Genomic DNA, 25,153 nt, shown 5'->3' on the forward strand with positions numbered 1-25,153 from the left:
CTTAATCAGTTGGCCAGACTACCAGTCAGCCAAGCTATAGGTCAAGACCAGAGTCAAACTACATGGTCACAGTTGTGAACTGGTGGCAGATAAAGTGAACTGTTATACATTTTCTTGTGCCCCCGCCAAACCTTTTGAGCTGAGTAAGAACCGACACAAAAAAAAGTAGCTGAATTGAGGAACAAATCCAAAAGCAGGTGTGACATTCCGGGGTGCAAGCCATACCAGTGAGGGGCTGTGTCATCATCAGCCCTGTAACCTGGCATGCCCTGCAATGCCTTTTTGCTGGACCTCCCAACCTAGATTGCTCACAAACAGCCACCAGCATGCAGGTGCTACTGAGTGACTATGTGTAACTGCAGCCTGCCAGCTGCACTTGGCTTACCCTCTGGCTTTTACCAGACTTGGTTACTCAACAAGCTCCCAGTCCTGGATTTTCCCCCAACAATGTATGTTCTGTACCGTCCAGCCGCCTCTTGGATAGCCAGAGATATTAGGTCCATTGTCCCTTTAAGAGAGCAATACACAACAGCTTGCCACCTTAAATGGAGTTACCCGGACAATTTAATTTAAATGCACAGGATTAGTTTCAAGTAAAGCATAAAACAAGTTTATTTAACTACAAAGAGATAGGTTTGAAGTAAGTACAAGTAACGAAGCATAAAAGTTAGAAATGGTTACAAGAAAAATGAAGATAAAATGCTTCCTAGTGCCTAACTTAACAAACTATACTTGATTCAAAGTAAAGTCCTTATCACATCCTTCTAACAGCATTACTGATCAAAATCTTCAGGTCCAGACTCCTTCCCCAAAGTACAATGGCTATTTCTTTTATCTTCTTAGGTGTAAGGAGGTAGATGGACACAGAGAGAGATAACTTGACTGTCCCTCACTTTGATAGCTCAGACCCCCTCATAAAGTTTTTTTTCAGTTGAAAGTAATGAGACATGGAGTCTGGTGGGGGGGAATTGCTAAGTTGTTTATTAAGATGCAGATCTGTTTGTTCCTGCCTCCTTTCCTTGCCAAAGAAAGTCACTTGATAGCTGATGGCCCATCAGATTTGATGACACCTGGCGAGGTGTCAACTTGTCCTTTGACTTTGAGAAACAAGTTTACCCACTCTCCAGACTGGTCTAGTAAATGCACTTCAGTCATGATTTCATCTTATGCTTATAAGTTCACGTATAACATTGTTACATATGTTTTACCATCATATTGTTGACCAATAAGTTATTAGTTTTCAAATGATACCTTACAAGGCATATTTTGTAAAAAGATTATGACAATAGTGTATAGGGTGTGAATAGGGGTGCATTCTGTCACAGCAGTAACATAACAACACAAGGAATAAGATGCAGGGCATCCAGACCACTTGTACATTTGCATAGTCCTTATTCTTCCTTTCAGGGTTTTTTTTCTTTTCTTTTTAAAATACAGGTAAGCAAGTTTTAGCTCCTGAACATATAGTCTGGCTATATCCAGTACAGAAGGAGCTGTGAAGGAGCATCTTCAACCATGCCTTGCTCAGCCTATCAAACACACACACACACACAAACACAAAGCAAGCAACCAAGCCTTTTCAAACCAGCTGTTGCATGAGAATTGGTTGCCCAGGCTCTGCAGGAACCAAACAGAAATTCTTGTTCTTACATGTATATATAATTACTGTGTCTAGCTGATTAAAGAGGCAGACAGAAACGTCCCTGCAAAAGAGATGCTAATGACTGAATTTACAGGGACACAAAAGAATCTGGAAAAATATCAAGTGAAAAACACTCAGCTTAATATTTCACACCATTCTCTCTGAGCCCAGAATAGAACTGCTAAGGATTCGAATTTGTGAACAAGCAGACATGAGAAACTGACAGTTTAACAAATTCAGAAATAAGATTGTCAGCTGGTGTAAGTCACCATAAATCCTCTGACTTCAATAGAACTAAACCAGTTTACAGCAGCTGAGGATATAGACCTTTATCAGCCAAATTTAAAATAGGTTAAAGGAGGTTAGAGACAAAAAGACATCTTTTAAAAATTGGAAGTCCAAATCCTATGGAGGAAAATAGAAAGGAGCATAAATTCTGGCAACTCAAGTGTAAAAGTATAAATCGGCAGGCCAAAAAAGAATTTGAAGAGCAGCTAGCAAAAGACACAAGCACTATCAGTAACATTTTTTTAAATACATCAGAAGCAGGAAGCTTGCCAAACAAGTAGTGAAGCCACTGAATGATCGAGGTACTAAAGGAGCACTTGAGAAAGACAAGGCTGTCACAGAGAAGCTAAATGAATTCTTTACCTCCATGTTCACTGCAGAGGATGTGAGGTAAATTCCCACACCTGAACCATTCTTTTTAGATGACAAATCTGTTGAATTGTCCCAGATTGAGGTGTCAATAGAGGAGGTTTTGGAACAAACTGATAAATTAAACAGTAATAAGTCACCAGGACCAGGCGGCATTCACCCAAGGACTGAAGGAACTAATATGTGAAATTGTAGAACTACTAACTGTGGTATGTAACCTATCACTTAAATCATGTTCTTTACCAGATGACTGGCAGAAAGCTAATGTGGCGCCAATGTTTAAAAATGGCTCCAAAGGTAATCCTGGCAATTACCAGTCAGTAAGTCTAAATTCAGTACCAGACAAACTGACTGAAACTATAGTAAAGAACAGAATTATCAGACCGATAGATGAACACAATATGTGGCGTATGAGTCAACATGGCTTTTGTAAAGGGAAATCATGCCTCACCAATCTATTAGAATTATATGATAGTGTCAACAAGTATGTGGAGAAGGGTGATCCAGTTGATATAATATACTTGGACTTTCAGGAAGTTTTTGACAAGGTCCCTCTCCAAAGGCTCTTAAGCAAAGAAGTCATGGGATAAAAGGGAAGGTCCTCTCATGGAGCAGTAACTGGTTAAAAGACAGGAAACAAAGGGTAAGAATAAATGGACAGTTTTCACAGTGCAGAGAGAGAAATAGTGGGCTCCCCTTAGGATCTGTACTTGGACCTGTGCTCTTCAACACACTCATAAATGATCTGGAAAAAGAGGTAAACAGTGAGGTGGCAAAGTTTGCAGACAATACTAAATTACTCAAGATAGTTAAGTCCAAAGCAGACTGTGAAGCATTACAAAGGAATCTCACAAAATTGGGTGACTTGGTAACAAAATGGCAGATGAAATTCAATGTTGATAAATGCAAAGTAATGCACACTGGAAAACATAATCCCAGCTATACATATAAAATGGTGGGATCTAACTTAGCTGCTACCCCTTAAGAAAGAGATCTTGGAGTTATTGTGGATAGTTCTCTGAAAACGTCTGCTCAATGTGCAGTGTAGGCAAAAAAGCGAACAGAACATTAGGAACCATTAGGAAAGGAATAGATAATAAGAAAGAAAATATCAAAATGCCACTATATAAATCAATGGTACACCGACACCTTGAATACTGCATGCAGTTCTCGTCACCTCATCTCAAAAAAGATATTAGAATTGGAAAAGGTACAGAGAAGGGCAATAAAAGTGATTAAGGGCACAGCTTCTATAAGAGGAGAGATTAAAAAGAGTGGGACTATTCATCTTGGAAAAGAGACGACTAAGAGGAAATATGATACAGGTCTATACAATTGTGGATGATGTGGAGCAAGTGAATAAGGAAATGTTGTTTACTCCCTCCCATAACACAAGAACCAGGAGTCTTAATAGGCAGCAGATTTAAAACAAACGGAAGTACTTTTTCACACAATGCACAGTCAATCTGTAGAACTCATTGCCAGGAGATGTTGTGAAGGCCAAATCTATAACGGGATTTAAAAAAGAATTAGATAAGTTCACGGTGGATAGGTCCATCAATGGCTATTAGCCAAGAGGGTCAGGGATGCAATTCCATGCTCTGGGTGTCCCTAAACTCTGATTGCCAGAAGCTGGGAATGAATGAAAGGGGATGGATCACTCAATGATTGCCTGTTCTGTTCATTCCCTCTGAAGCATCTGGCATTGGCCAATGTGGAAGACCAGGGAGCCAGATGGTTTGACCCAGTATGGCCGTTCTTATGTATAAAGAGACAACTAAGGAAGAATATGATAGAGGTCTATAAAATCATGGCTGGTTTGGAGAAAGTAAATAAGGAAGTGTTATTTATCTCTTGACATAACACAGGAACCAGGGTCACCCAATGAAATTAATAGGCAGCACGTTTAAAACAAACATAAGGAAGTACTTCTTCACATAACACACAGTCAGCTTGTGGAACTTGTTGCCAGGGGATGTTGTGAAGGACAAAAACAATATAACTGGGTTCAAAAAATAATTAGATAAGTTCATGAAAGATAGGTCCATCAATGGTTATTAGCCAAGATGGTCAGGGATGCAACCCCTGCTCTGGGTGTCCCTAAACCTCTGACTGCTAGAAGCTGGGACTGGATGACAGGGAACAGATCTCTCGCTAATTGCTCTGTTCTGTTCATTCCCTCTGAAGCATTTAGCATTGGCCACTGTCAGGAGACAAGATACGGGGGTAGATGGACCATTAGTCTGACCCAGTATGGCCACTCTTATGGAATGCGGATAGCTGACAGATTTCTTCACCAAATAGTTGCTAATCCAACAAGTGGTGATGCCTTTTTAGATTTGGTATTGGTGAGTAGTGAGGACCTCATAGAAGAGCTTGGTGGAGAGGACAACCTTTGTTTGACTGATCATGAGTTAATCCAGTTTAAACTCCTGGATCCAGCCTTAGAGGTTTTAAAGGCCTGGCTTGACAAACCCCTGGCTGGGATGATTTACTTGGGTCTGGTCCTACTTTGAGCAGCGGGTTGGACTAGATGACCTCCTGAGGTCTCTTCCAACCCTAATCTTCTATGATTCTATAAAACTAAATGGAAGGATAAACAAAAATATCCCTGCAACAGGATCTTTGATTTCAAAAGAGCTAACTTTAATAAGTTTAATAAAGTTAATAACTTTAATAAGTTAAGGAAATCAGTTAGGGAAGTGGACTGGACTGAAGAACTCAAGAATCTGAATGTGGAGGAGGCTTGGAATTACTTTAAGTCAAAGTTGCAGAAGCTATCTGAAGCCTGCACCCCCAGCAAGGGGGAAAAAAATTGTAGGGAAGGGTTGCAGACCAAGTTGGATGAGCAAGCATCTCAAAGCAGAAAGCCTACAAGGAATGGAAGATGGGAGGGATCAGCAAGGAATGCTACCTCTTGGTGGTCAGAAAGTGATAAAGGGATAAAGTGAGAACTGCCAAAAGCCAAGCAGAGTTAGACCTTGCAAAGGGAATTAAAACCAACAGTAAAAGGTTCTATAGCCATATAACTAAGAAGAAAACAAGAAAGAAGAAGTGGGACCACTAAGCACTGAGGATGGGGTGCAGATTGAAGGTTATCTAGGTATGGCCCAAACACCTAAACAAGTACTTTGCCTCAGTTTTTAATGAGGCTAATGAAGATCTAAGGGGTCGTGGCAGGAAGGCTAATGGCAATGAGGATATGGAGATAGAAATTACCACATCCAAGGTGGAAGTCAAATCTCTATCCAAAAATATTAAAGGAACTGGCACATGAAATTGCAAGACCAATAGCAAGCATTTTTAATTAATCTGAAAATTCAGAGGTCGTACCCTGTGAGTGGAGAATTACTAATACTGTTCCTATTTTTAAGAAAGGGAAAAAAAGTGATCCAGGAAACTGCAGGCCTGTTAGTTTGACCTCAGTTGCATGCAAGGTATTGGAACACATTTTGAAAGAGAAAGTAGTTAAGGATATAGAAGTGAACTATAATTGGGATAAAATACAGTATGATTTTATAAAAGATAGATCGTGCCAGACAAACCTGATCTCCTTCTTTGAGAAGATAACTCATTTTTTAGACAAAGGAAATGCAGTACATCTAATCTACCTGGATTTCAGTAAGGCATTTGATAGAGTTCCACATGGGAAATTGTTAGTTAAATTGGAGAAGATGGAGATTAATATGAAAACTGAAAGGTGGATAAGGAACTGGCTAAAGTAGAGACTACAACGGGTCATATTGAAAGATGAATTGTCAGGCCGGAGGGAGGTTACTAGTGGAGTTCCTCAGGGATCGGTCTTGGGACCAATCTTATACATTTTTATTAGTGACCTTGTCACAAAAAGTGAGAGTGTGCTAATAAAATTTGCAGATGACACAAAGTTGGGAGGTATAGCCAATATAGAGGAGGACCGGAATATCATATAAGAAGATCTGGATGACCTTGTAAACTGGAGTAACAGAAATGGGATGACAGGTTTCAGAGTAGCAGCCGTGTTAGTCTGTATTCGCAAAAAGAAAAGGACTACTTGTGGCACCTTGGAGACTAACAAATTTATTTGAGCATAAGCTTTCGTGAGCTACTGAAGTAAGCGGTAGCTCACGAAAGTTTATGCTCAAATAAATTTGTTAGTCTCTAAGGTGCCACAAGTACTCCTTTTCTTTTTGAGAAATGGGATGAAATTTTACAGTGCAAAGTGCAAGGTCATACATTTAGGGACTAACAACAAGAATTTTTGCTCTAAGCTGGGGACTTATCAGTTGGACGTGACAGAGGAAGATAAAGACCGGGGTGTACTGGTTGATCACAGGATGACTATGAGCTGTCAATGTGATGCGGCCATGAAAAAAGCTAATGCAGTGCTAGGATGCATCATGTGAGGTATTTCCAAGAGAGACAGGGAAGTGTTAATATCATTACACAAGGCACTGGTGAGACCTCATCTGGATTACTGTGTGGAATTCTGGTATCCCATGTTGAAGAAAAGATTAATTCAAAATGGAACAGGTGCAGAGAAGGGCTGCTAGGATGATCCGAGGAACAGAAAACCTCCCTTAGGAGAGAAGACTCGAAGAGCTTAGCTTGTTTAGCATAACCAAAAGAAGGCTGACGAGAGATACGATTGATCTAAATAAATACATCAGGGGATAAATACTGTACCAGGGAGAGAGAAGAGTTAATAAAGTTAAGCACCACTGTGGACACAAGAACAAATGGATATAAACTGGCCATCAACAAGTTTAGGCTTGAAATTAGATGAAGGTTTCTAACCATCAGAGGAGCAGTGGGGGCAAAAAGCCTAGCTGGCTTAAAGACTGAGCTTGATAAGTTTATGGAGGGGAATGTATGATGGGGCTGCCTACTATGGCATGTGACCCATCAGTGACTGCCAGCAGCAAAAATCCCACACTGCTAGATGGGGAGGGCTCTGAGAATTGTTTCCCAGGTATCATGCTCAGGGTCTAACTCACAGGCACCGAATTTCATTTTTCTGGGTGGGTGCTCACCTCCCTCCGTGCTGCCCCTTCCCCAAAGCCCCACCCTCATTCTGCCTCTTCCTTTCCCCACTCTGCCCCCTTCTCCCAGCGCCTCCTGCCCACTGCTGAACAGCTCATTGGTTGAGGTCAGATTGGTTGAGATCAGATTGGCTGAGACCCTGGTGTGGGGGGGAGAGGTGTGGGTTGCCTTCCTCTGCAGCATGGAGCATGGGTCACTTGCAGGTTTACACAAGTGTAAATGGTGAATTCTCTGTAACTTGAAGCCTTTAAAGTAACTCAGCTAGAGGTTAGGGGTCTATTTCAGGAGTGGGTGAGGTTCTGTGGCCTGCAATGTGCAGGAGGTCAGACTAGATGATCACGATGTTCCCTTCTGAAAGTCTATGAGACTCCTAGTCTTGAGTTCTTCAGTAGAGCTGGCAGAATAATTTGGTGTGATTATGTTTTATGATGAATTTAGACCTTTTTTTCTGTGGGTAAATTGTTCATGAATGGTCATTAAATCTGACACATTATTATTCACTATAATTGTCCAAAGAGTTTGTGCAGATAAACTTCAGCACTGTCCATTATTTTCTTCCAATATTCTGTTATTTGTCGTGTAAGATTGGTCACTTCAGACTCATTAAATTGTTTCTGCTCCCTGATTGGGTGACTGGAACTTTGTAAACAAGAAAGCAATGAATGGCTAGCAAATTACCAATAGTGAATAATGAGTCCTTTTGTTCTCATCCAGATATATGCGCTCATACAGGATGAAATTTACTCCATCTCCTTCTAAGGATTGAGGGATCAACTCTCAGTGCTTCTGTGTCAGATATAGGAGGTATTCACCTTAAATTAAAAGGTTGACAGAATAAGAAACATCTTGAAACCTTCTTGCTGAACTAATCAATTTTGTTGTTCATGCAGCAACTTGCTTATTGTCTTAATTCATGTTCCTCATAAATAATCCACTGAAGGGACAAATCTGCCTGTGATGACAGGAGATATTTTTTGGCAAGCACAAGCTGTTCTGGATTCTGAATATTAATGGTGCTCTCACTCAACAGAGGGAGGGAGGAAGGAGGAGAGAATAATATTTCAATGCAGTAAATCCAACTAGCCACATGAAAGTTAACCAAATACCAACAGATCTTTGACACTGATTTTTAAGAACGGTAATAATAAAACGTGTGTGTGACACATGGCTAGAAAGGGTTAAACATCCTGCAAAATAAATAACCCACAGAAGACATGTGGGGAGATTATGTTTGTGTTTTTGTGTATTTACATATGTATAAGTAGGGGGTATACAATGTAATAAACAGTCCCTGTCTATGCTGTATTCTGATAATTCAGAGGTCAAAAGAACATCCTATCACGTAAATTAATTGTAAACACAGGATATCTCAGTATTCATCTCTCTTTGAAATGTACTGTGAATGGTGGAGAAACAAGCAAATAGCCTTCTGTTAATTCGTATAGCTAAGTACCGGTGATGGACCTCCTTCAAAGTCATCCTAATTACTTTTCGTTCCCTGAGGAATTCCAACTTCTCAAAAGACATGAAATTATATAAAAGATCCTTGGGTCCTGATTCTGTCATCTGAGATCTGTTTAAACTTCATCAGAGAAGTTTGAGTTGCAATACTGAGGTCCCAGTTATGCTGGTATGTCCTGAATATGATATTTGGGCATTGGACTATAAACTATGAACTATTTCTGAAAAAACTCTTTGCACCTAAGAAGCTCGCTATCTCTGCTATGAATCTGCACCTAAATGAATTGAACTCATGTCTGTATGTATATTGATCTTTTAACCATAATCTCTCTCTTTTGTTTTTTTAATACATTTTAGTTTAGTTAATAAGAATTGGCTGTAGCGTGTATTTGGGCAAGATCTGAAACATTTGTTAATCTGGGAGGTAATGTGTCCAATCCTTTGGGATTGGTAGAACCTTTTCTTTTATATGATGAAATAAGATTTACAAAAATTTTCATCATATTTGACGTGGGTACCTGGATGGAGGCCTGACGCTGGACCACTTTAAGGGAACTGTGTTGTTTAGACTTCTGAGTAACCAGTAAGGTAATAAAGAAACTGGTTTATGCTGGCTTAGTGAATCTAAGTACACCTCTACCCCGATATAATGCGACCCAATATAACACAGGTTTACATACAATGCAGTAAAGCAGGCCTCCACCCACCCCCCCGCAGGGTCTTGGAGGCAGGAGCTGTGGGGGGGCACTTTTGGGGGCCCCGCAGGCCCAGAGTGGCCTGGGAGATTAGTGGGGGGGCCAGGAGCAGCCCTGTTCCGCTTCCCTCGCCCCAGCCCCAGCCGTGTCGCTCGGGAGAGGGGGCTTGGGGAAAGGAATCCCTCCCCACACTCCCTGGCAGCAGCGGAAGTGGAGCAGCCCAGCTCCAGCCCACTCCATTCCGCCAGCTCCCAGCCGTGGCGCTCCGCTTCCCGCTGCCGGTGAGTGTAGGGGGCGTCCTTTCCCCAACCTCCCTACACTCACCGGCAGCGGGAAGCAGAGCGCCACGGCTGGGAGCTGGCAGAGTGGAGCGGGCTGGGGCCACGTTGCTCCACTTCCCGCCAGTGCCGGTGAGTGCCGGGCAGGGGTGTGGATAGAGGTCGGGGAAGTCAGGGAAAGGGAGCAGGGGGGTTGGGTAGGGTGTGGGGTCCTGGGGGTGATTAGGGACGGGGGGGGGTCTCTGGAGGGGGCAGTCAGGGGACAAGGAGCAGGGGGGCCAAAGCAAGTTCGATATAACGGGGCTTCACATATAACATGGTAAGATTTTTTGGCTCACGCGGACCGCGTTATATCTGGGTAGAGGTCTATTGGAATATCCACCAGCTTTTGGGGGTTTGGCTGCCCCATTCTTGGCAGTTCACCCTAAGAGAGTGACCATAGCTGGCCCCCACTAGGACCCCGGTCACAGTGCAGGATTCAGATTAACTTCAATATTTAGCATTGCTTCACCACTTTGAAGTAAGAATTGGGGGCATTTTGATAAAAGGTATGAAATACTGGCAATAGTAAGAAACCTTATATCCTCTACATAAGTGCTATATGGCAGGAGTTCTCATCAGTGAGTCAAACAATATTCTTCCTTCAGCCACCTCAGTATTACTATTTCTCCGGCAGTGTAAGCAGAGCTGTATAAAAAAAGTTTACTTCAGTCACAGAACTAGGTCTTTTTACACTGGTACCAATACTGTAGCTTTTGAATGTAAAATTTATCAAATGAGACTTATAGGTGCTTAGGTGCTTAGCAACTTCTAAAACTCAAAATCTCAGCTTGCATTCTTCAGTTTACATCAAAATAAAATCGTGCCACTGATCCACGCAGAAATTGTTACTCGCACTGAATGTAAACAGCTGTATCTATTGCTTTTCACAGATCACACATTTTCAAATCTCAACTGTCGTGTTAGCGTGCAAATGATGCACATGGTAAGGAGTGGTATGGTGAACCTTTCAGGTAGAGAAGACCTATGAGGTGATGTTATCTAGTCCATCCCCCCAACCAATGCAGGACTCTTCCTTACAATATATTTTCTAGTGTGTTGTCCAGTTTATTTTAAAGTGTCACAGGCACTGAGTTTCAGCAACCTTCAAAATCTTATAAATGATATATGTGAGGAGAGAAACTGCATTTACACATGACTGTTCTATATTTCAGTTTAATCCTTCTTCTGGTAGTTTGACAATTCTGTCTTTTAAATATGACAAAACACTCATCATCAGCCTTTCAACTCATGCATGTCCTTATTTGTATAATAAGGCTGCAGTATGGAAATGCCTATACTACACAACTATTATATACACATACACTCTCTCTATATAGATATACTCTATATCTAGGCACTTATTATACCTCTACAACTCTAGAACTTTGCTTCCTGGAGGGATTCAAAAGGCACACATTATTTTACAGCACCTCTCATCACAAGCACTTTCTGAACATATCACCAATGAAGCGTATCTGTCTTTCGGGTGGAGAGCGGCAGCCAGTACACAGCAGACAGTAAAGGAAGAAAAAGAAAAAGCAAACCTAGACTATTACAAGAAGTGCCACAGGACCTAGGACTCGGATCACGCAGATGAGCTAGGTCCTTGGTGAAACAGCCCACACAACCAACTGTAAATATATCTGCTTATCTAAAGGGCTGAGCTAGCTCTGCCAAGATTCAAATCTGGGACCAGCGAGTATAGGCACCGCAAAACTGATGCCAACTGCTAAGACATTCCCTCCAGAAATAAGGTACCACCTGGTTTTTTTCCTACAGCAAGCAAGAAATAGTTGCCATTGCCAGGAAGTATTCTACAGAAAAAGCTTAGACATTAAACATTATATGGCAGTAAAACAGTCTTTGTCAAGCCATGATACAGGACTAGGGTTTCCAGGTGCCCAGTTTTCAACTGGAACGCCCTGTCGAAAAGGCACCCTGGTAGCTCTGGTCAGCACCACTGACCGGGCCATTAAAAGTCCGGTCGGCATCGCAGCAGGGCTAGAGCAGACTCCCTGCCTTCCTTGGGTCTGCATGGCTCCTGGAAGCAGCGGGATGTCCACCCATCTGGCTCCTACGCTTAGGGGCAGCCCGGGGGTTCCACATGCTGCTTCCGCCCCAAGCACCAGCTCTGCAGCTCCCATTGGCTGGGAACTGTGGCCAATGGGAGCTGCAGGGGCAGCGTCTGCGGACAGGGCAGTGCCCAGAGCCACCTGGCCATGCCTCTGTTTAGGAGCCGGAGGGGGGACATGCCACTGCTTCCGGGAGCTGCTTGAGGTAAGCATCACCCGGAGCCTGCACCCCTCACCCCCTCCTGAGCCCCAACCCCCTGACCCAGCCCTGATCCCCCTCCCGCCCTCTGAACCTCTTGGTCCCAGCCCAGAGCACCCTCCTGCACCCCAAACCTCTCATCCCCAGCCCCACCCAGGAGCCTGCATCCCCAACTGGAGCCCTCATTTCTCTGCACCCCAACCCCCCCGCCCCAGCCCAGTGAAAAAAAGTGAGTGAGTGAGGGTGGGGAGAGTGAATGACGGTGGGGATGGAGTGAGAGGGGGCAGGGCCTCGGAGAAGGGGCGGGGAAGGGGAAGGGTATTTGGTTTTGTGCGAGTAGAAAGTTGGCAAGCCTATACAGGACAGAGGCACTAAGGCATTTTGCTAAATCAGAAATTTTGGATCACTGTTCAGAAAAAAAATCTGCTTAATCATATTTCTCCCTTAAACAGTATAATTCACATCTTTCCTTTTTGATCACCATAATTAGAAAAATTATTTCTAATTATGGTGAATCAAAGCACATTGCTTTGTTGTTGAACAACGGACCAAGAAGCTTAGGCCAAAATTTTCAAACTCTGTTGATTAAATAGAGGCACCACAAATTGTATTTAAAGAACCTAAATAAATTTATGGTGCCTAACCTGAGATACTCGTGTTTGCAAATGTGAACCTTTTTTCTAACCAGTGTGCTTTCCTGCATATTTTCAAAATCTAAAAAGAGTCCACAGAATATAATTGGAACCTAATGACAAAGCACTGTTTCTGTGAAGAACACCACATCATACTGTTAGGCCTTTTGGTGAGGATTAAGAGTTGTGTTGGTTTGGTAACTCATTTTATTTTTTTCTGTCAGGGGACTGTGTGCTGTCCTTTATTATTAATTATATTCAGTGCTTGTAATGCACTAGGTGATTTACAGAGCACATACAAGACACGGGGCCAGATCCTAAACTGGTACAAATCAGCATTGCTCCACTGATTTTGCACCAGCTGAGACTCTAACCTGTGGTCTCTGCCCTGAACAGCTCACAATCTAGGAATAGGCAAAAAATGACGAGTGATGCCAGATGGGGCGGGGGAGAGGGATTTGGTAGATGGGTGAAGGGTAACTAGTACAATGTGATTGCATTGGTGCATGCTTCATGGAAACATTTTTTATTTATTCTGATGCCTTCATTTGGTTCTGAAGTGTCCAGGCCACCGCATGACTTGTTTTTTAAGGGAGTAAAGAAAGGAAACTTTGCCAAGGGATGGATTCTGGACCTTTCCCAACTCTACCAACTATGATCCTAAAAATAATTCACATAAATGTTTTTATTCTTCTGCCCTCTACAAGACGTTGAAGAAACAGAATAAAAATGTGAGCTTCTGAGGTGTCTGTATTCCACTGTTTTCCTGAGTTCCAAGGCTAAGTTCCAAGTTGCAACTTCTAAATTTGGCCACAACAGTGAAATCTCACAGTTCTCCTCTATCTGAGAAAACAATCTTGAGTGGTCAATTACTGTATTCAAAATAGAGTTTGCCCTGTAATTTGCTTCTTTCAATTAAAAATCAAAGACTTTTGTGATCTGGCTTCTGTATGTCAAAGAAGTTTTGCCAAAAAGCAATAAAAGGAAGACATTCATAGTCAAAAGTCCTTCACTAAATAGGATAAACAGGACAACTCCACAACATTTTATATCAGCACCACATGGTGCATAGATGACAAAGCATAAGGCTTGTTTACAGGCTGCACCCCAAATTGTTCCCCTCACCCAACCCTGCATGCGCATGCAGCTATGAAGTGTCTCCAGCCTTACCTCTGGCTCACAGCTGATGCAAAGACCGTATTGCTCTCACCCGCTACACCCTCCCCAGTTCCCTGGTGGCTTTGCATCTCTCTTGACCAAGTTCCTAGTTGCATTTCCCCTCTAATACCTTTAAGGTGTCTGTCCATTTACAATGTTAGCTGCTGGCACAAACTGCTACCCAGCATGCACTGCTCCTGAGGATGACTGTTCTGATACAAACTGTAGGGCAAGTAAGTGCTTCAGAGGAGTTGCCAGCTACTCTCCCCGCTGCATGGCAGTAAAGTTAACCTCCCACTGAGGATTTGGCAGGTTCTCCCTTCCTTGTTGATCCTTTGCCTCTCCCTTTGGGTGCATCCCACTACTCCTCCACTGCCTTCTTCCTCTGCGGGCCAAGCAGAAGGAGGGACAGCTATTTGGAGATTCTTTGGCCCCTTGGGCACGTAAGTACAGATGGAGTTGCTGGAATGGGGTTTATGCTAATGGAGTTTTTATTCTTGCCTTTAATAGCTTTCTCTGTATGAACTTTTCGTTTAAAACTTTTTTCTAACAGGGAAACAATATTGATGCAACACGAAGTGAACACAGTGGCTCACATGGCTGCTGTATGCTTGTTCCTTAAAGGTATCTAGGCACCTAACTCTCATTGCAATTGAGTGCCTAAATACTTCTGAGGAGCTGGACCTTGCTGCCTTAGGTAATCACATGTGTACTGCCTGAAAGCTAGAGCCACTCTGGAATACTACTTCAAGCATCTTAATAAATAATACATCTGTTCACACTTTTGCACAGTCAATGTCAACATTTTATTCATTCTGCCTGAAACTACCATGTTACAATCTCCTGTGCCTTGAATGAAAATTAAATTAATTCTACAGTGGACAATCTGGTTAAACTTCTCAGTTATTTGACCCAAGTAATCCAGTGGGATATCCAGTATCTCAGCGTAACCATCTGTTTCAACTCTTAATTAAATGTTCTGGACTGTTTTTGTAACTTCTTTTAATATAATCTTTTTTCTGTGGAAATAGTGGAGGCTGACTCAGTGAAGATTATTTTTTCTTGTTAACAAAATTAGGTCTACTATTAAGGCCACAATCTGACAGTTTTAAGACCCAGGTTTACACTTTTAAATGCCAAATCAGCCATTATTATTTATTATGTGATAGTGTGCAAAGGCTCCAGTGAGAATTGGAGCCTCATCATATTGGGAACTATTCAAGCATTTACAATTCAAGACAGGAGGATTTGCAATCTAATGTGAAACAAGATGTTACAAGGAAGCTAATACTGTCAACATGCTATGGTTTTGCATGCAACATACTTTTCATATAGCCTCTGTCCTCTCATGAACACCTTCACCTCGTTATCCAGTGGGAATGTTCCATCATCTTTCCTAAAGCGGTAGAAAAGTTTGACATCCTTGAATTCCTTATGCTCATCACAAACTGAAACATAAAATAAGTGACATCAGAAATGATCACGCTTATGTTGAAGACCTAACACAATCAGAACAAGATACCAATCATCATTAGTGAACTTAAAAACAGAACAGGCATATGCAGAGCATAGTCCTGCCTCCTCCATCCCAAAATTGTTTATTATACAAATATGACCCTACACATGAAAGGCTGAGTGGTATCTTTTGGAATCCAAACTTTTAGATAATTATCCGAACAGAATCTCTAATCTTTTGGAGCCTGCCAGCCATTCATTTCAATGGATGCTGCAATAGCAATGCATAGCAAAAGACACCTATCTGGTAAAACCTTGTGATTTTGCACCCTCAGCAAGTTTGCAGATGCCACTAAGCTCAGGGGAAGGGTAGATATGATGGAGGGTAGCGATAGGGTCCAGAGTGACCTTGACAAATTGGAGGGTTGGGCCAAAAGAAATCTGATGAGGTTCAACAAGGACAAGTGCAGAGTCCTGCACTTAGGATGGAAGAATCCCATGCACCACTATAAGCTGGGGACCGACTGGCTAAGCAGCAGTTCTGCAGAAAAGGACCTGGGGATTACAGTGGATGAGAAGCTGGATATGAGTCAGTAGTGTGCCCTTGTTGCAGAAGAGAAGAGTGAGGGGGGATCTGATAGCAGCCTTCAACTACCTGAAGGGGGGTTCCAAAGAGGATGGAGCTTGGCTGTTCTCAGTGGTGGCAGATGACAGAACAAGGAGCAGTGGTCTCAAGTTACAGTAGGGGAGGCCTATTTCACTAGGTGGGTGGTGAAGCACTGAAATGGGTTACCTAGGGAGGTGGTGGTTTCTCCATCCTTAGAGGTTTTTAAGGCCCAGCTTGACAAAGCCCTGACTGGGATGATTTAGTTGGTGTTGTTCCTGCTTTGAGCAGGGGGTTGGACTAGATGACCTCCTGAGGTCTCTTCCAACTCTAATCTTCTATGATTCTATTATTAAATCAGGTGTTTCTTAAAAACCCTGAATCAGTAAATTTAAGGACTGGCTAACCTTCATTTGCATTAATCCAGGGCTGGATCAAGCAAACCTGAGACTTGCTGCAAAGACATATAATAAGGTCTAAGATTCACTGTATGACCTTCCTTCTCCACTTCTCAAATTGCTCTGCCATGCCAGCTGGGGAGTGGGAAAGGCAATGGGGAATGTATTGAGAGTTGGAAAACGTTTTTAGGGGAACAGTTGATGAAAGTCTTGTTAAATTGGAGACGGTGGTGTGAAATGAGCTCCAACTAAGACAGAATAAAGTGGGGGACATTCCAAACAAGCTATTATCACCACGGAGCTCTCAGTCAGCATGCACAGACTCATACTCCACCCCATATGGCACTAGTGCATCAGCATTAAACATTACATTACTGTGTTAACTTACTGCTGGTGCCATAAGAAGCCCCTGTGGAACCTGGCTTACTAGGCTATCTGAACTTGTCCTACATTAGAGCATTCTTGAAACAGCAATAACATTAACTTTGAAGCCAATGAATGAAAATACTTGAAAATATCAATTTTGTACTTGTCCTAAATATAAAGGGAAGGGTAACCACCTTTCTGTATACAGTGCTATAAAATCCCTCCTGGCCAGAGGCAACATCCTGTTACCTGTAAAGGGTTAAGAAGCTCAGCTAACCTGGCTGGCACCTAACCCAAAGGACCAATAAGGGGACAAGATACTTTCAAATCTTTGGCGGGGGGGGGGGGGGGGGGGGGGGAAGGAAGGCTTTTGTTTGTGCTCTTTGTTTAGGTGGTTGTTCTCTCTTGGGACTGAGAGAGGCCAGACAGAAATCCATCTTCTCCAACCCATCCTAATCCAAGTCTCCAATATTGCAACCAGTACAGGTAAGCCAGGCAAGGCGGATTAGTTTATCTTTTGTTTTATGTGAATTTTCCCTGTGTTAAGAGGGAGGTTTATTCCTGTTTTCTGTAACTTTAAGGTTTTGCCCAGAGGGGGATCCTCTGTGTTTTGAATCTGAATACCCTGTAAAGTATTTTCCATCCTGATTTTACAGAGATGATTTTTACCTTTCTTTTTTTTTTTAAATAAAACCTTCTTTTAAGAACCTTACTGATTTTTCCATTGTTCCAAGATCCAGGGATTTGGGTCTTTGATGATTTTGTAACCAATTGGTTAGGATATTATTCTCAAGCCTCCCCAGGAAAGGGGGTGTGTAGGGCTTGGGGGGATATTTTGGGGGAAAGATGTCTCCAAGTGGTCTCTTACCCTGTTCTTGGTTTAAAACGCTTGGTGGTGGCAGCATACTGTTCAAGGACAAGGCAAAGTTTGTACCTTGGGGAAGTTTTTAACCTAAGCTGGTAAGAATAAGCTTAAGGGGTCTTTTATGCGGGTCCCCACATCTGTACCCTAGAGTTCAGAGTGAGGAAAGAACCCTGACAGTACTTAATTTTTTTAACATATTTTTTTGTCAAGGACTCCTGCCTTTGCTCGTTGACTCACCTAGCTGGAAGGAGTGGGCTTGGATTATGTTCTGAGGTGGAAAACATTTTAAAGTTTTATTAAAGATTTAAACAAACTTTCACATATAAAGTTTCCATTGCTCAATTAAATTAAGTTACTCTGACCTCCATGTAAACTATTCACTGACATTTCTTCAATAGAGGATAAAGCAATCAGGATTTGGAGCCCCTATAATTACTTTGTATCTGTTCTTTAATTATCTACCTCGATTCCCAGGTTCCATAAAGATGCAGAATTTAATTTCTGAATCAAGCAGAATGTGTAGTAGTCGCACACATTCCAGCTGCATACTTATCCCTTTAATTAAGGTATTGTTTATGCATTGCTGACAGTTGCAGTAGTGCTCACACACTTACAGATGCCTCTGGAGAAAGGCAGCTTTTGTCAATTACAAAACTTCCTCTATTTCCTGTTATAAAGAGATGGGAAAATTGCAATTTCATATGTTGACTTTTTAACTGGACAACACTGTGCACTTGAAACAAAGGGCTTGATTCTCCACTGACTTGAACACTGTAGTCATTTTGCACCTATACTTTATACAGGTGTAAAATGAGTATATAAACGTTACTGTTGTGATTTGATAGTGGTTTGTGTCCACATTTCACAAATAATGCATGTAACTAGAAATGAAGCTACAGGGTCACCATGATACAGAACAAGAGAGAAGGTACAGAACAGCTTCAGTTTATAAAGAAAGGATGTTGCATCTAATATGTTTCACTACAGTCACTTCATTCACTAAGTGAGAAATCCTCCCCTCCAGCAGCCCCAAGTTCATGTAGTTAGATGTTAGCACACAGAGGCATTCTACAGACAACAAAATCCCTGTCTGCTGCAGGACAGTAGAGGTGCAGTCATTCTTTAGCCACTAAGGCAGAGGTGGGCAAACTACGGCCCGCGGGCCACATCCGGCCTGCGGGACTGTCCTGCCAGGCTCTTGGGCTCCCGGCTGGGGAGGCTAGCCCCTGGCCCCTCCCCTGCTGTCCCCTCTCCCCCGCAGCCTCAGCTCGCCATGCCGCCAGCGCTCTCGGTGGCGGGGCTGGCTCTGGCCAGGCTGCGCGGCTGCAAGCTCCTGCCACTCTGAGCGGCATGGTAAGGGGGCAGGGAGCGGGGGTTGGATAAGGGGCAGGAGGTCCTGGGGGGCAGTCAGGGGCCAGGGGGCGGTTAGATGGGGCGGAGGTTCGGGGGGGGGGTGTCGGTCAAGGGACGGGGAAGAGGGGGGTTGGATAGGCATGGGAGTCCCTGGGGGTCTGTCAGGGGGTGGGGGTGGGGATAGGAGTCAGGGCAGTCAGGGGACAGGGAGCAGGTTCGGGGGGGAGTTGGATGGAGGGTTCCGGGGGGGGCAGTTAGGGGTGGGGGATCCCGGGAGGTGGTGGTCAGGAGATGGGGAGCAGGGGGGTTTGGATAGGTGGTGGGGTCCCAGGGGGCGGTTAGGGGTGGGGGTGTGGATAGGGGTCGGGGCAGTCAGGAGACAGGGAGCAGGGGGGGTTGGCTGGGGGTGGGGTCCCAGAGGTCGGTTGGGGCAGGGAGTCCCAGGAGGGGGCGGTCAGGGGACAAGGAGCAGGGGGGATTGGATGGGTCGGGGGTTCTGAGGGGGGTAGCCATGGGGCAGAATTGGGAGGGGGCGGATAGGGGGTGAGGGCCAGGCTGTTTGAGGAGGCACAGCCTTCCCTACCCAGCCCTCCATACAGTTTTGCAACCCCGATGTGGCCCTCGGGCCAAAAAGTTTGCCCACCCCTGCACTAAGGCAACAGTGTTGTCTGAAGCAACTGCATCCCCCTTTACAGAGGGAAATGGACAATGGATTTGAGTAGTCATGGCTCTGCAGGCTCCACCCTTACATCTCTATTTAGTCACCCCTGCACACTGTCATGTACGGGAGACCCCATGGAGCAGAGATAAGCAAGGCACAGGATGTAAGGACTCCCTTTTCCATGGGAATGCCTGAACCCTGTCTCACCCACATACAGCAGAATAATCAGGGGCCTTCTTCAACTGGAGAAGCAGGGTCAGGAGTTACCGTTAATTGCATCACAGTTATCAAGAAAAAAAACTTAAAATAATTGTGGCTGCTGCTGTTTCACTCACCATGATGGATAATACTGCAATCCAATAATTTCTGCACAAGTTTAATTGCTGTCTCTCTGTCTGAGGCCTCTTTGCGATCAATCAGCCAGTCAATCAATTCTTTGGCAACAAAACAGTTTGGATATGTCTTGAGATGATGCCTTCGATCTTTAATTATCTTTTCTTCATGCAGTCTGAGCCTGTGGGTCAAATCACATTATTAATAACCTTTGCAGAGAATCTATATAACCAGAGGAGGAAAGGACTCCTTTCTATGTAACATGTTAGCGTCTGACTGCCACACAATTCACCTACACCCCAATAAATATTATGCCTAATTATAAAAGGTTATAGTGGCGAGTCTGTTGAAAGGCAGAGAATACAAACACAAATTGGCAACTGACCATTTTCATTTTCAGCTAGGGAAAGAAAGAAAAGCAGAAAAAAGAAACAATATCAAAGACCATTTTAAACCCAGCACATGGAGAATTTTCAGTTACAGTGGAAAACAAACAGGAGGAGAAGCAGATGTAATTCTCAGTATAATCTGCTAAACACAGGAACGCATGCCTCAGTGTGTCAATAAAATTAAATGTTAACACTTTGGCATGAGCTGAGACTAATTCTCGCACATTACCTTTAATATGCTTGACATTACTGCATTATTTTGGGAAAGCCCACTGCCAAAGATTCGTTAACCCCACTTGATGGATTCAGCTGCAGGTTTTTTGTGGTGCCATTCCTCTTAACTTCCACTGGTTACATCTTCTCGAAGCTACATACTAGGTACAGGGCTTGCCATTTAGAAGTCAGCATCTAAACAAGTTTCCACACAACACTATCTAACACACAGCCGCTACTTTCTTTTCTATGGGAAACTGATCTCAGCAACTGGCAATGGAGGAGCTTCATTATCAGAGATCTGACAGCTGTAAAATCCCACCCAACATTTTGAAAGCAAACCCAGCAATTGCTTCTTACACATTTAGTATGGGTGGCAAAAGCCCACGTGAGAGTATCTGGACTGACCACAGGAAGTAAAGGTTTTTAAGATCAGTAGCTTTAGGATTAGTCATTTTCCCAAATTAACGTAACTGATAGCTTCTTTTATATTTATCTGTTTATCTATTTTATGTATTACAGAACAAGAGGCAGAGATTTTGTAGAAGTTAACTGCATTCTTATTTATTACTTTTCACTTTTAATGAATAATTTTACTGACAACTATTGCATTTTTTATAGAATCATAGAATATCAGGGTTGGAAGAGACCTCAGGAGGTCATCTAGTCCAACCCCCTGCTCAACGCAGGACCAACCCCAACTAAATCATCTCAGCCAGGGCTTTGTCAAGCTAGGCCTTAAAAACCTCTAAGGATGGAGATTCCATCACCTCCGTAGGTAACCCACTCCAGTGCTCCACCACCCTCCTAGTGAAATAGTGCCATTTATGCATAACAACTATGAAGAAAGCACAAGAACCACTCTATAGAGCACGTCACAGAGGCGTGGGGCGGGGGGGGAATTTGGGCTCCTATTGCAAAGACTTACACACATATTTAACTTTATGCGCTGTGAGTGAAATTCTGGTTCCACTGAAATCAATGGAAGTGTTGCCGTTTACTTCAATGGCACCAAAATTTCACCCTAAGAATAGTCCCATTGACTTCAGTGGGGCTCTGTGCAGGCACACAGGGGCTGTCCTCAGGAAACAAGTAGCATAAAAAGGTAGAACAGTTTAAAGTATTGGCACAAGGACAAATCAATGCTATATGAACAATAGTTATTCCTGATTAACTAATCTAGTCTAAGATATTTATATGGTCCCCAGTATTGCAGCACCTCACAACCTTGAATGTATTTATCCTCAAAATGCCCCTGGGAGGTAGGGCAGTGCTATTATCCCTATTTATAGATGGAGAACTGAGGCACAGAGAGACTAGGTGACTTGTCTAAGGTCACACAGGAAGTCTGTGGCCAAGGAGGGAATTGAATCTGGGTCACCAGAGCAGGGCCCTAAACACTAGTAAATCCTTCCTCTCAGGGTGATATTAGTATGCCTTAGCATCACACTATTTCCTTTTGAAACCCACAAAAGGAAAATAAGTCAGCTGAGGATGTTATTGATGCCATTACTGGGTCATAGACAAGCCTTAAATAAGGGTTTTACCTAAAACTATCCACAAATAGTAATGTACCAGCTTTTCTGATTTGCAATATTGATCCTAAAACCAGATTGCTCCCCCTCCCCCAAGTCCATATTATGGTTTAAACGGCAACTTTACGAACACCATCAAAATGAACACTTTTAAGTTAAAAACCACATAGAAATCAAATGAGAGTATTTAAAGCAAAACCCACTGACGATAAGCCTTCTATGCACTGTGAAATATAGTAAACTAAAATATGTCTTTGCTTACAGCTCTGATACTTTCCAGCTGCGCAGTAACAGCTGTCATCTTGCTTGGAAGAAAAAGCCTGCACTTTTTATTGAAAGACCCTGGAATTATCAGTGTTCTGTGTCCATTTTTTAAGCTACACAGTCATCTGAAAGTACAATACTGAAACAGCATAAATATATCTATATGTACAGAGTGGGTTTGATCAACCTTTCACTTCTATTGGTATAAAAGTAAATGAATGGAGTTACGCCGGCATAAACGGAGAATCAGGCTCTGACAATTCTTTGCACCTACATAAGGTGTTGATATGAGTTAAAAAGGCACTAGTATCAAGCAAGAGTCAGCATTTACCCACAAGTATCAAATGGGAATGGGAAATAACTGTTATTCCAGACATTACATTATGTGACACGTGTCTCAAACCTCTCCTTTCCCAAGGTGGGGTGGGGGGGGGGAATTATTTGCACTACTTCTGGGCCTAACAGGCTTGGGGTGTGACACCAGAAAGGGAAACCAACCCTCCTGCATAGCAACGTATAGCACTACCATTAGGCCACAGGGCTAGCCCACTACTCTGAACATGCTATATGCTCCTAACTGAACAGAACAAAATAAAGACATTTTTAAAAAGACCTAGTGTTAATCATGATGTATAAGCCCCATATACATTTACTGCATCTATTTTTAATTACACAGAGCAGATGTTTGGACTCTGGCATTCTGAAAGTGTTTCAGTGTTCAGCCCTGTGGATCAAGAACACAAGCATGGTTTCTCTAGCTAAGTAGCTATAAAAAGAATTGCTCAAGAACTACTTAGAGACAGGTTTGATTCACAGAGCAAAGCTTACTCATAAAACTTAGTGAAGGTGGGGGAATCTTGTTTCTAGAGGCCTTTGAAGAGTGATCGAAGAGTCACCTAGTGTCTAGCCCCTGATACTTCGCAACTCAACTATAACTACCACAAGAAACCAGCCTTCATCACAGTATTAGAGTATCACACAAATGTAATTCCTCATATTACTCAAGATGGCATCAAGGACATTCTGTACTGGGGACCACATTCTGCCCTATTTGAAGAAAAATGTGAGAGCATTTCCGCCGGTCTCTGAAACTAACAGGACAGTAAAAAGCGTATACTATATTCAGCCCATTGAAATTCACATGTGTATGCATTTATCATATTCAAGCTTCCAGCAAATATACACTGTATTTAACATTTACATATTTGCATGTGTAGGTCTTTGCTTGCACATTTGTCTGTTTTATGCTAATCCAGAACAATCTCTCATTTCCTTACCAGGCAAAACATGGACTGGCAGAGCAATCATAATTAGCATTACTTAAAGGAAAAATTGAGCTTTTTGGTTGAGAAACCAAAAACTAGTCACTAACTCCCTGGGAAGAAACCACTCCTTGTCCATTAAGTTTTCTATTAGGGAAATTATCCTTTCTGAGGTTGTCACAGTTCAGGGCAACTGCACCTGTATTCCCCCTCTCTATGATCCCTCAAGGGCACCTCCTCCAGGCTCCCGACTTTTCAGCTGTCAGCTCTCCTGGGGAGAAAACTGCGTCTCTCTCCTTCCTGACCAGGGTTTTTCCAGATGCACAGCTCCCTGCCTATATAGTTATATCCCCAGCAAGCCAGACTGCTTAAAAGGCCAGCATCTGCACTTTGCTTTCTCTCCACGGGCTATGAATTACAATTCATCACAGAGCTCTTTCTAAGGAAGCACATTTATTCTTCAGGTGAAAGGATTACAGAGAAAGCATATTAAAAACAATAAAAGAACCTACATGCATGCTAAAAAGCCTATCAGCGGTCATTCATCAACCTTATGAAGCTTCAGTAGGTTGAATCCTTCCAACCCTTCCACAAGGATTAGAGCGCTCCCCCACCACCTTGAACAGAAAGTCCTGTCTGTATGCTGTATCAGAAAGAAGCCTCTGAATCAGTTTAAACTCAGGCTATTTATCCAAAAGTCATAGAATCATAGAAGATTAGAGTTGGAAGAGACCTCAGGAGGTCATCTAGTCCAACCCCCGGCTCAAAGCAAGACTAACCCCAACTAAATCATCCCAGCCAGGGCTTTGTCAAGCCGGGCCTTAAAAACCTCTAAGGATGGAGATTCCACCACCTCCCTAGGTAACCCACTCCAGTGCTTCACCATCCTCCTAGTAAAATAGTTTTTCCTAATATCCAACCTAGACCTGCAACTTGAAACCATTGCTTGTTGTTCTGTCATCTGCCACCACTGAGAACAGCTGAGCTCCATCCTCTTTGGAACCCCCCCTTCAGGTAGTTGAAGGCTGCTATCAAATCCCCCCTCATTCTTCTCTTCTGCAGACTAAATAATCCCAGTTCCTCTCCTCATAAATCATGTGCCCCAGCCCCCTAATCACTTTCATTGCCCTCCGCTGGACTCTCTCCAATTTGTCCTCATCCTTTCCGTAATGGGAGGCCCAAAACTGGACGCAATACTCACCAGTGCTGAATAGAGGGGAATAATCTCTTCCCTCGATCTGCTGGTAATGCTCCTACTAATGCAGCCCAATATGCCGTTTGCCTTCTTGGCAACAAGGGCACACTGTTGATTCATATCCAACTTCTCATCCACTGTAATCCCAAGGTCCTTTTTTGCAGAACTACTGATTAGCCAGTCAGTCCCCAGCCTGTAGCAGTGCATGGGATTCTTCCGTCCTAAGTGAAGGACTCTGCACTTGTGCTTGTTGAACCTCATCAGATTCTTTTAGCCCAATCCTCCAATCTGTCTAGGTCACTCTGGACCCTATCCCTACACTCCAGCGTATCTACCTCTCTCCCCAGCTTAGTGTGTGGAAAGCCCTTCCTTTTGTCTGTCAGTCTCTGGAGAATCTAATTT

The 25,153-nt window shown here is 43.1% G+C and overlaps 1 protein-coding gene across 2 annotated transcripts in view; it reads right to left on the reverse strand.

Moving 5' to 3' along the window:
- DEPTOR (DEP domain containing MTOR interacting protein) overlaps positions 1 to 25,153 on the reverse strand; it is a 118,409-nt gene that overhangs the window by 58,532 nt on the left and 34,724 nt on the right. For both annotated transcript variants that reach the window (XM_074943905.1, XM_074943904.1), the window contains 2 exons: positions 19,896 to 20,074; positions 15,183 to 15,306 (listed from right to left, as the gene is read on the reverse strand). In XM_074943905.1, the coding sequence (XP_074800006.1) occupies positions 15,183 to 15,306; positions 19,896 to 20,074 (303 nt within the window). The remainder of the gene's footprint in view (positions 1 to 15,182; positions 15,307 to 19,895; positions 20,075 to 25,153) is intronic.

The sequence above is a fragment of the Natator depressus genome, chromosome 2 (assembly GCF_965152275.1).
Source record: "Natator depressus isolate rNatDep1 chromosome 2, rNatDep2.hap1, whole genome shotgun sequence".
Lineage (NCBI taxonomy): Eukaryota > Metazoa > Chordata > Testudines > Cheloniidae > Natator > Natator depressus.